The following is a 13,297-nucleotide window of genomic DNA, read 5'->3' on the forward strand; positions in this document are numbered from 1 at the left end:
CTAAATAGTAATGTTTAAAGTTAGGAGCGTCCAATCCCCCTTCCAATTTGTTTTTCTGAAGGGTGCTTAAGCTAATTTTTGCTGTTTTGTTCTTTGAGTAGAATTTTATAATTGCAGAATCTAATGACATGTGGGTGTGAATGGAATCATGGAAAAAAAATAGTTAATTTGGGGTAGAATTTTCATTTTAACTGTGGCTATTCGTCCCAGGAGGGAGATGGGAAGATTATTCCAGCGCTTCAGGTCACCACAGATCTTATCTAGCAGCGGGCTAAAGTTCAGGTGGACCAGGTCTGATAGTTTGGGTGAAATATTTATGCCAAGATATCTTATGTTGCCCACAGGGAGAGAAAATTTTTGGTCTGCAGGATTCCAAGAGTTCTCCGTTATTGGCAGTATTGTTGATTTGGACCAGTTGATGGAGTAGTCCGAAAGTTTAGAAAAATTTGTTATGAGATTAAATACTTTACGTAAAGACGATTTCGGTTCTTGTAGATAAAGTAAAATGTCGTCGGCATATAGATTAATTTTATGCTCTGAATTGGCGGAATGGATACCTATGATCTTGCTGTTTTGACGGACTGCCATAGCCAATGGTTCGATGAATATTGCAAACAGTAGAGGTGAGAGTGGGCACCCTTGTCTGGTTCCTCTCTGCAAAATGAAGCTTTTAGATGTGATCCCGTTGGTGGTGACTGTGGCCTTAGGGGAATTATATAAGGCTGATACCCACTGGATAAATGACTCTCCAAAGCCAAATCCACTCAGGGTGGCAAATAGGAAGGACCAGTTGACCTTGTCGAAGGCTTTTTCTGCATCAAGTGACAGAATAATTGCTTTTGTATTAACGCGTTGTACTTTACTTATCAGATTAAGAACTCTTCTGACATTATTACTTGAGTGTCTGCCATTAATGAAGCCCGTTTGATCATTATGAATTATTGATGCGATTATTTTCTCCAGTCTAGAAGCAAGTGCCTTTGAGATAATTTTGATATCACTGTTGATTAGTGATAGAGGACGGTAGCTAGAAGGAAGTGTGGGGTCTTTGTCTAGCTTTAGTAATAATTTGATTGCTGCTGTATTCATGTGAGGTCTTATACCTCCGTTCTTTTTGATCTCTGTCACTGTCCTGATGAAAAGTGGTGCTAATATTGTCCAGAAATGTTTTATAAATTCGGCAGGAAAACCGTCTGGACCTGGAGCCTTACCTGTTGGCATTTTGTCTAATGCGCTCTGCAGGTCATTAATAGTCAGGGGGGCGTCTAACATATTTCTGTGTTCCGTGGATAACTGAGGTAAATTTAGGTTATCGAGAAAAGCCTGAATATCTTCTGGGTTTGGATTGTTTACTGTTGAATATAAGTTATGGTAGAAAGAATAGAAAATCTGATTGATCTCCTGAGGAGATTGTGTATAATTTCCGGACGGCCCCTGGATTGTTGGTATCAGAGATTTTTCTTTATTGCGTTGGAGCTGATTAGCCTAATTTTCCTGATTTGTTACTGTGTTCAAAATTATTATATCTTAGTTGCTGTATGATAAATTCAGTTTTCTTTGATAGAATATTGTCCAGTTGCGATTTTGTACACTGTAATTGGGTCCATACTTGATCACTTAGATTGTTTGCATATTCCTGTGTTAGTTGTTAAATTTTTTCCTCAATGTTTTTTTCTGCTTGCAATTCCTTTTTCTTCTTGTAGGAGGAGTATGATATAATTTTTCCTCTGATTACTGCCTTCCCAGTTTCCCATATTAAAGATGGAGATAAAGTTGGAGAGTCATTGTCTTCAAGAAAGTTTGGAGTTGTATCATAACACTGTGAACGGTGGCTTTTGGTGTAGGTATCTGACGCTGAAATCACTGACAAAGTGGGGGTATTTGACGACTTCAGAATGAGAATGAGTTGGATGATCAATGTTCACTCCACCTACCGGTGTTTTTAATGTTTTGGCTGATCTTTGTATATAAACACACAAAATTGTTTCTACAGTCCTGAGAGCTGCACTGCAGTCTATTGGTTAACATTTAAAAATGTTTTAAAAATATGGGCCTATAAATATAAACTAATGAAGTAATAATTGTCACTTAACACAGCATCTGAGTACTTTGTAACAGCAAGGGATTTTGGGTTCATTAAACTTGCATTTGAATTTAATGTTTAATAAACCGTGAAGTCACTACATGCTAGAAACTGCACTCTTCCTTTTGATGAGCATTTGGCTGCATTTCCCTCAATATTCTAGAGAAACATCAGTTGTATCAACACCATCTTCTTCCACCACCTGCGCACATTTGCACTGCACTTTTTTTCTAAGCAAATCTGTCTCTGTGTCTGCACTGGGTTCTCACATGGTGAGGACAATGGAAAAAATCTGGATAGGAGTCGTCAACACACCAAAGACAACCTGTTGTGTAATATATATCAATGTGTTATTTTATAGTACACATGTTATAACAGTGAGAGTTGAAAGCAAACAAGGAAAAGGATCCCAGATAGATAAACCACTTTGTTTTTACTTAAGCAAGCTGAGCACAGAAGAACTGCTGAAAATGACATACAAGGTTTTCTGACTTTCAGTGAGAAATTAGTGAAGTAAATCTAGAATCATATCAAGTATCATCCTGGTAAGTTTGCAGCTCTCAAGAGGACCATCACTACCCTGCAGAAACCTTGTAACTCCAGTCGCTGGCAGCTGACATTGGACCCACATGTTAAAACAAAACAAAAAAAAAACATCAACAAAAAAAAAAATCTCTTTTCATTGACCTGAGACTAAATTAAACCATCGAAAACCTTTTTAAAACCATAAAATCAATCATGTTCAGTCAGTTACTCAGAGTTCGTCTAATTGGAGATAGAAGGATTTTGCAGAACAATTACAGTATGCAAGTACTGGTGTGCACTGTGAATAGTGACTCAAAGTTTCACAACACCAAATCAAAACAAGTAACTGCAGAAAGTGTGATTGGCATTTACATGGAAAAGCTACATTACCACGTATTCTGGAGAATGTGTCTGTTTGTTCTGTCTTGGTAGAAATATTGAAATATAAAAAGCAATACAGCCTCCTCTGGGAAATCAAACACAGAAACTAAATGTGCTTCTTATCTTAACATTGACTCTCCATATAAGGCATGAGTTTGTTTTGTTATAAACATTTTTTTGGTCTTTGCACTCGGTTATCTAAAAAGCAATGTGCACTTTGTCCACATCTGGGGTTAGATGGAGCGTTATTTACAGCGCTGTATCCTCAGACCTTTTTGTTACCACATCAGAAGAATTCCGTATGATTCTTCAGCTCAAAAAAAATAACTGAACACTGAAGATATTTTGCCATTCAGTTTGCCAATGTGCTCACCGTCTTTTGGTATAGACACACCACCAAGGACAGAACATCACTAACAGGCTTCTCACTCGGATGTTAAGCATAGATACTTACAAGTTTTCAAATGCCAGATAAAATGGAAGGCAGGGATTAAAAAGAAATATTCAAAGACAGTAACAGGGTTCAGGATTATCAAATTTGAAACTGTTAAGCATAACATAACAACTCATTCACCACATACTGTATATAATATTATCCCATTTTCCCTTCCCACGAGATTGTTCTGTAGCCAAAGAAAATAGGGTTAGAAAAGGGGAAATCTTCTCTTCCATTAACTCATTTTTGAAGACCCCTTAAGAGTTCCTCTTTACATATCAAAACCGCCTTTATCTTTGCAAGGCAGATGTCTTAGGTATGCTTAATGACATCGGCTCTCTGAGGTTCCACATCACAAAACCTGTCGCAGTAAGAGAGTCTCTTAACTTTGTCCAGTCCTACAGTTTGCCAAAAGTGGGGCAGTAATAGCAAAAGTAAGCCTCCAGGCTCGTACAGTAGAGCCTCTGAAAGACAGTCCAAGTATCAGCTGTTCTCCCAAAAGTCCAACATGACTCAAGTGTTCATCAAAGGGCTCTGGTAACAATTTCTGTAAAAATGTGACACCAGGTAACCAGCCAAGAGTGACCATGAGAAAAGCCCAGCAGTCAGGCTTTACAATTGGTTGTTCAGAGGATTTGGATCCAAGACGCTAGCTCAGTAGGACCTCCTCTGCTCAGTCTAGCAGCAACTCCACTCTCTTATGCGTAACATCACTCCTGAACCTGACTTGCGTGCTGAGCTAGCTAGCTGCACAGCTGGGCCAGCTCAGGTTCTGGAGAAGCATTTGGAAGCTTGGAGTTGAAGATCTGCAGAGAGTCCTTGATGCGTGCCACCTCTCCGGCTGACAGCTTGAGTCGGTGGCGCAGCAGACAAGAAAACAGGTCCAGGGGCTGCGGTGCTGGCGGAGACAGCCGGTTAATCCGGTCTCTCATCTCCAGCAACATCAGAAAGGCGGCGTCCTGCGTACCCTGCGTGTACGGGTAGTCCAGTTGGAGGATCAGATCCTTGATGCCCTCAGGGTCAAAGTGCATGCTGTATCCGAACACCTTCAGTGTGTTGATCTTCATGTACCCCATGTTGGATGTCTGGTCATCCAGGTCCAGCGGTTCATAGAAGAGAGTTTCATTCACCGTTGGATCATCTGTGAGTATGCGGCTTCGCAGGTAGATGTGCACTGTTTCAAAGAAGGACTTCCATGTGTTTCCCAGAGACAGTGTCCAGTTGTAACACTGTGCCGTGACGACGGCGTCCAGTCGAGTTCTCTCCCAGTCAGGGAAATCAGGCTGGTTCACCGGCATGAACCAGCTCTCTGAGTGGCTTCCCCCAAAAGGATTCACATAAATCGCAGGCACAGGCTCCAGTGTTGAATTCTTAGTCAAGCATATCTGGAAAGAAATGCCCATGAGCATGTGGATGAGATTGGACTTATTTTTGTTACTCTTGAGTGTCAGCAACATTCTCTTCCTCCAGGCAGGATTGAACCAACTCCCCAGGCGGACATCGTTGCTGATGTAAATAGCGTGGACCTCGATTCTGCTGTCCAGTCGCTGAAGCAGATACCTGACCTGAAGAGGAAATAAAAAACACTGTGAGATTACATTCACTGTTACTGGTAGATAACAATATGGTAGATCATTTACACACTGGTTCTCAAACTATATATCTATGTATATGCCTTCAGGTTTGTAACGCAGGCTTTCTGTTATAAATCCTGAGACCCCAAACCCAAGCTAACAACATGATACTGGTTACATCATCAAGATTACTTTCTTAGACATAGATGCAGTGGGTATTCATGAGAACACTCTCAAAAAGTCACATCCTTTTACACCGAGGGGGAAAACAAAGCTACCATGCTACAGAATTGCTGTTTGGATTTCTACATGTCAAATAAACTAAAAAATCCCAAGTTAAATGGTATTTTTCACCCTGAATTCTATTTTTCCTATGTTTTTGTGTCTGTTTTCTGACTAATGGAGAAAAGATTTTTTGAAACTGGTCCTGCATTGCACGAGAGCAGCGGCCAGGCTGTTCACAATGTCAGTTTACTCCCACTGAAAGGGCCTTTTTTTGCCACTGACAGGCTCAGATTATTATTCTAAGTGTCTGACAACAGAGATAAACATTTTTGTAATGAGTAGGCTATTTTTGTTTAACCAGAAACAGCCCCACAATTGCTATTGTCAAACCCACCAGACCGCACTTAAATAAACAGTAATTTTATCATCATAAAACAAACCAGTTCATCATTTTAAAATACGTTTTAACTCTGAAATAAATCCTTATTAACCCTTATATATCACTCAGTTAGATGTGAAAATATGCTGGCTCTATACAAGCTAAAATTACTGTTTATATAAATGGATTCTGGTGAGTTTGGCGATGGTGATTTCAGGGCTGTCTGAGACACCAAGGTTACAAGCCAGGGAAGCTCAGACACCAAGTGTCCTTGTTAGTCTCAAGAGGAAGGAGGAAGGAGGTCTTAGGAATGTCAAGGCACCACATATTTAGACTATCGATGTGCATGTGTTATGGGAACTATAAAGATAGCATGGCTGAAGAACATCTAGGCACTCACTCACTAACTGTGTGACTCCATTCATGACTGCTTATTAAAACTCAAGAAAGACAGCCGGCGTGTGAAGACTTTTTCTTTAAACTGTTCATTAAATAGCTGTTTTGCCACCACACTGGTTTAAAAAAAGAATGCTTTACCCAAGCAGTGTTAGAGCTGTGAGCCTCCAAGGACCTGTAGTTCCTGCTTGATACCATTATAGCACATCATCAAAACAGGCTAATGGTTTTGAGTAATGTTAGTTCTGCTATACTGTCTTGAAACAGGCATGGAAATCACTAAAACATGCTTGTCTATTACACTGCACTTTCCCAACATTTATAGGCTGGGGGTGAAGGACTGTGTCCTCCCCACGGACTCTGTCCTCACCATGCTCCCTTACTTTGACTGTCTACCGACTGTATTTATTAGAAAGCTCCTCCACAGCTAAAGGATGTTTCGCAACTTTTTTCTTACTGGCTAGGTAGTACTTCTCATGAAACGTAAACTGACGTCTTATTAATGTTATAGAAAAATACTTACTTAAATATTTTATCAAGTTTGTTTTGTTAACAGCATGAAACCTGTATTTACATTTTTTTCGGCCCTGCGTTATATCAAAGGATAATTGATTATACAATGCATTAATTATCACACTGAAAAGAAGATTCAGTAATGGAATTTATTAAATCCCTTAAATATTTCTTTGCTACCCCCTGTCTCTGGAGGAAGCTTCTCTTCTGACACTGCAAACACAGTAAAATGAATTCTGAGCCAGATCTGTCTTTGAAACTCCCTAACACTGCAGGGTTTTGCTTGACTGAACTCACTTTTCTCACTGACACTGCTTTTATTATTAACTTGTGTGCGTACCCTTGCATGTCAAGTATGTTCTAAGTCTGGGACAGGGAGAATTAATAAAACAGATTATTAAATACGGTCAACTTATATGGGCAACTTATACTGCCATAATTCATTATTGTTTCTGTAAGAGATGCAGCATTTTGCAGCACTGTAGCATCCACGTAGAACTACAATACTAACATTTACGCACTGTTGATAATTACTGGGGTTGAAACCACTATAGATGTGTCCTTTCATTTTGTCATGCTCTTTCGTGTAGTCAGAAATACTCAGTTATTTGCTCCACAAAATTTGAGAACCAGTGGTAAACAAATATGAGAAAGTTTGAGAACCTCAGCATCAGGCATGTCCAAGTCAAAGTTCAGATAGTGGTCCAGGGATGCAGCGATGCTCGGCCTGCAGGAACCCAGATGGAGGACGTTGCCGTGGTGACAGGCTCCGCAGCGGGTCGCATTATCAGTAGCGCAGGAGGAGCATGAGGTGGAGGAGGTGCCCACAATGCACGGAATGACTCCCTGGCAGGTGGCCTGCTCACCAGGGCAGCTGCAGCTCCTCACCTCCTCAGAGAAGGAGCCCAGCACTCCATGCTCATTGCAGTAGAGCAGAGACTGAGCTCTGCGCAACCAAAACCCAACGGGCCTGCAGAGGGGAAAGAAAAAACACATCAGTGTAGTTGTGTATACAGTACTACATATTCCAACACAGAAAACAGAGTAGCTTACTGTGTAAAGAGCAATTTATCTCCAAGCTGAAAATCGGTGTCTTACATCCCTGTTTGGTCGAGAGATTTAAGTCTGTTTCGCTTCTGACCACACCCAGCATCGCCGATGAGTGTGACTGGGTTGTTACAGCGTCCTGTAGGCGTCTATTGTTTTTCCAACCTAGTTTAGATGAAACCAGTCTCACTTCGCCATGATGAAAGCGGACTTCCAGGCGTCAATGCCTGATGTTTGTCTGCCAGCCTACTGCTAGTCAGGGCCTTTGAAAGAGACTGCTGCTAGCTAGCCAGCCTAACCACAGATGTACTCGCTGTACCCCTGCCTCACCCAGAAAGTTTGCTGATCTGGTGGGGGAAGTCCTGTGACTGCAGGTCAGTCTCTGCAAAAAATGACAGCTACAGAAAAAAGCAATATACACATTTTCAACCAGCTCTGTGTCATCACAGAGCACGTCCACAGGTAAATGAGCAGGGAGCTCCAGGTGCTTCCAATGAAAGGGAAGCCAAACACTATTCATCTGCACACACTGCAATGACAGAACTGGTTGAAAAAATTCCCTTTAACAGCTGCAGCCACTCCAATTCAGCTTGGTACTGTTAGTAAAAACAGATAAACACAGGGGAGACATAATGTATAAACAAGACACATAGTTACATAAAGGACGTGGAGGTGCATCGAAACCCTCATTGAAAGTCCTGTCTCTAAGGAGAATGATGGGAAGGGGCCAGAGTTCTTCAGTGTTTCTTGGAAAGAATGGTGTTCAAAGCCACTATTGAACTCGAGCTGTACCCTTGCACAGGGTATTGTGTTCCGCAGCAAGCACTTCTTGCTGCAGTAGGATGGCAGCCAATCATCAGAACTTGACATTTGGCAGCATCCTTTTGGCATGCACAGGTGGGCCTGGTTTCATCTAAAGTCAGTTGGAAAAATGATAGATGTGCCCTTGAGTACACCTGTACATCACTGCATCAGAGTTCAACTATTGGTAGCCAGCTTGTTGTTCTTATGTTACTTAAACAGCTAATTTTCCCAATCACCCCAAACTATTACCAAGACAGTACTGGTCACATGGGAAAATTTCAATACTAAATAACAGGTTGATCTCATAACTACAATGGCAGATTGTCACATATTTGTAGTATTACAAGGAAAAGTGACATGATATTTCAAGAATAAAGTTTGAATTTTTTTGGAGAAAAAAGTAATTATTTTTGAGGGGGAAAACCGCTAATATTTCCTCTAAATTGCTTCCTTCATCGCAGATTCTTTCAGCCATACAAACAAGTTTGGTGTTGTTTCATTGACACTTGCTTTCACGGATGGAACGACCAATCAGAACTTTGTAGTCCAGGTTAAGAATGGGAACGTCAGGGCAGCCTGGAGCCCGAGGGGTTGAAAGCTCTGACAGTGAAGACAGATGGCGACATCATCATCTGCCAGAGTTTGAAAGATTAAGTATTGTTGTAAGTTGACAACAACCTGTGCAGCGTAACTTAAAGTAATAGTTTCCTTTCTTTCTCAAAGTCAGATGAAAAGATCAATACAAATGTCATATCTGGAGCTGGGAGCAAGCAGCTCAGCTTATTATAAAGGCTAGAAGCAGGGGTAAACAGCTATGCTGAGTCTGTCCTCTCTTAAAATATATGCTTACCATCACCTCTAAAGTCCACTAATTAACACACTGTGTCTTGCTTGTTTAATCCGTACACAGACAGTTACATAAAATAAAATGCAGATCTGTTGTTTAAAAGACAGGTTCACCATTTTTGAAGTCAGTATCAAAACAACAGTAAGGTACCCACATGAAACAGTTGTTGCTTTTAATGATGGTTGTGAAAGCAAGCAAGTGATGCAATGTAAGTGAAGGGACAAAATCCACAGTCCTCATTGTGTGCACAAATATATTTCAAAGTTTATGAATCACAGCTTGGGGTTGGAACCCTGAGCCATGACAGACAGCCTTTGAAACTGTTTCCTGTAGGGTAGCCAGTCAGAGGGACACTGCTATTGGCTGTACATGTAGTTACATTTGTGATTTACTGCCCTCACTTTTAAAGAACGGACTGGTCTGCTAGAAGCAGAAGCTGTACAGACACTCAACAGGATGTTCTTGGCACAATGCTCGTTTAGTGTTGAAAGCCCATGGTTCCGCCTCAGAGCTGTGATTGGACAGTTGACTGTTTTTTATTTTGGCATAAACATAGCATCCCCGCATACAATAACTATATGTGCTATATTTAATTTAATTTCTGTTTCATTTTTTTGTTTCTAACTTTTGTTCCTTTTAAATCTTCCATAGTTTAATTCCTCCTTTATTCCTCCTTTATGCCAAGTTCACACTGCACAACATTTCCGTCCATTTCGACAGTCACTATGTCAGATTAGGTGATTGTGGAGTCATAAAACTGTACTGTGAATTGGCCGACAGACATGACAGACTACACGTTGGTCAACCACCATTCACCTCTGGTCATCTTTCACAACACGCATGATGTCATCTGGTTATAGTTGACCTATTTTTATTATTATTAATGTTATTTCAGTCTCTGTGTCTGTTCATGTCACCGCTGAAATGTTATTGAAATAATGTAAAAAGCACCACTACATGGCACATTTGAAGCACTGTATGCAACCAATGCAAGTCACTGAATCTTCCAAAACAAGTTCCTGCAAATGTTTCACAATAAAAGCCTGTTTAGAAAATGAAGGGATTCTCTCAATCGTAATTATTTTAAACAGATACATAATATGTTGAGTTTGAAATGACGACTCGATGCATTAACTTTAATAAGGCAAAAGGGAGCAGATTAAAAGTACAAGAAGAAAAATACAGAGGAAAATATTAAATAAAGTAATGTAGTCTGTTTCAAATGAAGCTGGTACCTTCTGCAGTCGTGGTCAGTAAAAGCCCTGCCACTATTTTAAAATTTTATTCCTTTATATCTTTCTCCATTATGAAGTAATAACATTTTTTGCAAGTTTGATGCTAATGGCACTACTCACCTGGTTGTTAAAGTGCCTCTGCTGTTTCATGCCCAAATTTTTCCCTTTTACTCTGTCGTGGTAACATCCCTAGTGGAAATATCAAAAAGGCTGGAGCGTTGTTGCCATACAGTTGTCTATTGCAGCAGATTGCTCTCTGTTTCTATTGGTCAAAGTGACGGCTGTGACGGAAGAAGTCGTGAACGACAAAAAGAAAATCAAACATGCTAGACCTTCTGTTGGGACGTCGTGAGACATCACAGAAGCAGCATCAGTTGTCACCTACTTTGACACACTACACGAGATGAAACGATGGATTATTGCATACAACACTTTTTGTTGTTCGCAATCAAAGCCAACACCGTACAATGCTGCGGGCTGCAATTGGGCTGATATCATGTAGTGTGAACCTGGCATTAGTCTAATTAGTTTAACAGCAATTAACAACACTATCACTGTGCACTTAACATATATTTTTATGGTTCAATGAAACTAAAAATGGCTGTTAAAAATGGTTACTCAGCGTTGTTATGTTCATAGGACATAGAATTAAATACTCAATGAACAACACCAAAAAAAAGTTATGTTAGTCTGACATAAAACTCCTGTCAGATTAGGGCCATGTGACACATTATTTTGTGTATGGTGTACTTAAAAATGTTATGTTACTGTATTGTACTAAACTAAAAGTTTTGAGTGCAAGCTGTTTCCAAAAAATGTTTAAGTTGAGTGAGCGAATTGGGGTTTATGGTGTGAATTTTCTGCGCCTTACTGTTAAGTGTTAATGTTTGTGTTTTTGGTAGTGAGGGGTGATTCCCTTCCCCTATTTTACACCCCACATGTTCCTTCTATGCTCTTATCCTTCCCTCTTTTAAAATCTTCACAGAGGCGTAACCTCTTAAAACTAGACTTTAAGGGGGTATTTTTTTTTTTTTAATGAAAAATCTTGACTAAGAGTCTTAAACGAGGATTTCCCTAAACTACACAACTGTTTACCTCATATGCATCCCATTCCATAGGTGAAAAAATAATTCACAGTCTGCTCCTTCCATATTACTTGGAAAAATTGGATTGTTTATCTATGGTTATTTGACACCCTTTTCTTATAGAATGGTGGGTGTTTGGTATGACTGCAGTGGAGATGAAAATGCAGACATACATAAATTACCATCCACTTTGGTGCGGTAACAGCAGCGATGTTCAGACTGAAAATTGGCTCTGCAGAGATTCTATCCCCGGGCTAAGTTCAGGAAATCACACACAATATTGCCCAAATGCTCCAGCAATTCCTTCCCCTCAGGCCTATGTAAATAGACAAAAATGAATGATGATAAAACAAATGGATCTGTGCGGAAGAAAATACGGAGCTTTTGCAGCTGAGCAGCCCCTGATAACTTGTTGTTGCCGGTATGAAGGGGGTTAAGACTCTGAGTGACAGGGGTGAGACAGAGAGAGGGAGAGCAAGGGAACACAAAGGTGACTGAACGCGAGAAATACAGACAGAGAGTGAGACAGAGTGTGTGTGTGTGTGTGTGTGTGTGTGTGTGTGTGTGGGGTGTGTGTGTGTGTGTGTGTGTGTAGTGATGGGTAGAGGAAAAGGACTGTCAGGGAAATTAAAGTCCTCTGTAAACAAGTGCCGAGCTGTCGGCCCAGGAGAGGACTTGATTACAGCATGCCAGAATGCCGCGTACCTTACCACACAAAGGCTCTCGCCACCGGTAACTCGACCCTTCATCTCTCTCACACTTTCTCTTTCGCTCTCTCTAAGTCTCCATCACGCCATCACATCTCTCTTCCATGTCCAGCCTTCTCTTACTTTCTTTCCTTCCCCTGTCTCTTTATTCCTCCTGCGTTTTCTCACATCTCTTTTACTCAGCTTCCCTTCCCTCTCTTTACACCTGCGTTTCACAAGCTTGTCTTCTTTTTTTTTTTTTTTTTTTGCCTTCGGCACGGCAACAACATTGCCACGTAATGACAGCTGAGTGAAGCTTGCAGGGGTACTTTGCTCAGAAGTCAAGCACAGGTGTAGAATTCACTCAGGTAAAGGGAGTCAGTTAGCCTGTCAGATTATTAGGAGGTGGTGTTTTCAACAAGTGGTACTCGTTTCTTTGTCAGTTCAGCTGCAGTGGCAGTGAGGTATGTTTCCAAACACCTCCACATTTGTGCATTAAAACACATTTCCCACTATCCCCTGGAGTTACATCTATATTGGACGATTCTGCAGCTCACAATTAACATCCAGTGCCAACATTCAGTGCCAATGTAGAAAGTAATGTGCTTGTTCCAAGTTCTCTGAATTAAACAACAAATAATGTTTTTTGTCCGTGATCCCTGAATTACACATAGAGGTGTGTTCTGTTTTGATGCCCCTGTCAGCAGAACATAATTTACAAAACTTTAACAAATTTGTGATGAAAATGAAATAGTTTTGAATTAACAACACATAGATTTAGGCACAAAAGCAACTTGGCTAGATTTAGGAAGCATAAATGACTACTTCACTAAGGTTAGGGGACCTTCTTCATCATCATGGTTACAATAATAAAGACTTACAGTTTAAAGGACAACTGCCATCATGTGTAAAAACCAGGAGGCAGGAAAGAATCTCCTGTGATTAAGTCAGACTTTGCTGCTCTATCATGTCACCTGACTTCCTCCTCTTTTCCTGTCACAATTACTACAGCCACTAGAGGGCTCTATCTCTTGAACATAAAGGTATGTTGTTTTGGGTACTTGGTGAAACATCTGATGCT

At 40.6% G+C, this 13,297-nt stretch overlaps 1 protein-coding gene across 1 annotated transcript in view; it reads right to left on the reverse strand.

The window, feature by feature from the left end:
- Positions 1-2,497: 2,497 nt before the first annotated feature.
- Positions 2,498-13,297, reverse strand: part of brinp2 (bone morphogenetic protein/retinoic acid inducible neural-specific 2) — a 342,576-nt gene continuing 331,776 nt past the window's right edge. Inside the window, exons 8-9 of the mRNA XM_033650943.2 lie at positions 7,176-7,482; positions 2,498-4,990 (exon numbers count right to left, since the gene is read on the reverse strand). Coding sequence (XP_033506834.1) covers positions 4,169-4,990; positions 7,176-7,482 — 1,129 coding nt within the window. The 3' untranslated portion in view covers positions 2,498-4,168. The remainder of the gene's footprint in view (positions 4,991-7,175; positions 7,483-13,297) is intronic.

This window comes from Epinephelus lanceolatus, chromosome 12 (genome assembly GCF_041903045.1).
Source record: "Epinephelus lanceolatus isolate andai-2023 chromosome 12, ASM4190304v1, whole genome shotgun sequence".
NCBI classification, from domain to species: Eukaryota; Metazoa; Chordata; class Actinopteri; order Perciformes; family Serranidae; genus Epinephelus; species Epinephelus lanceolatus.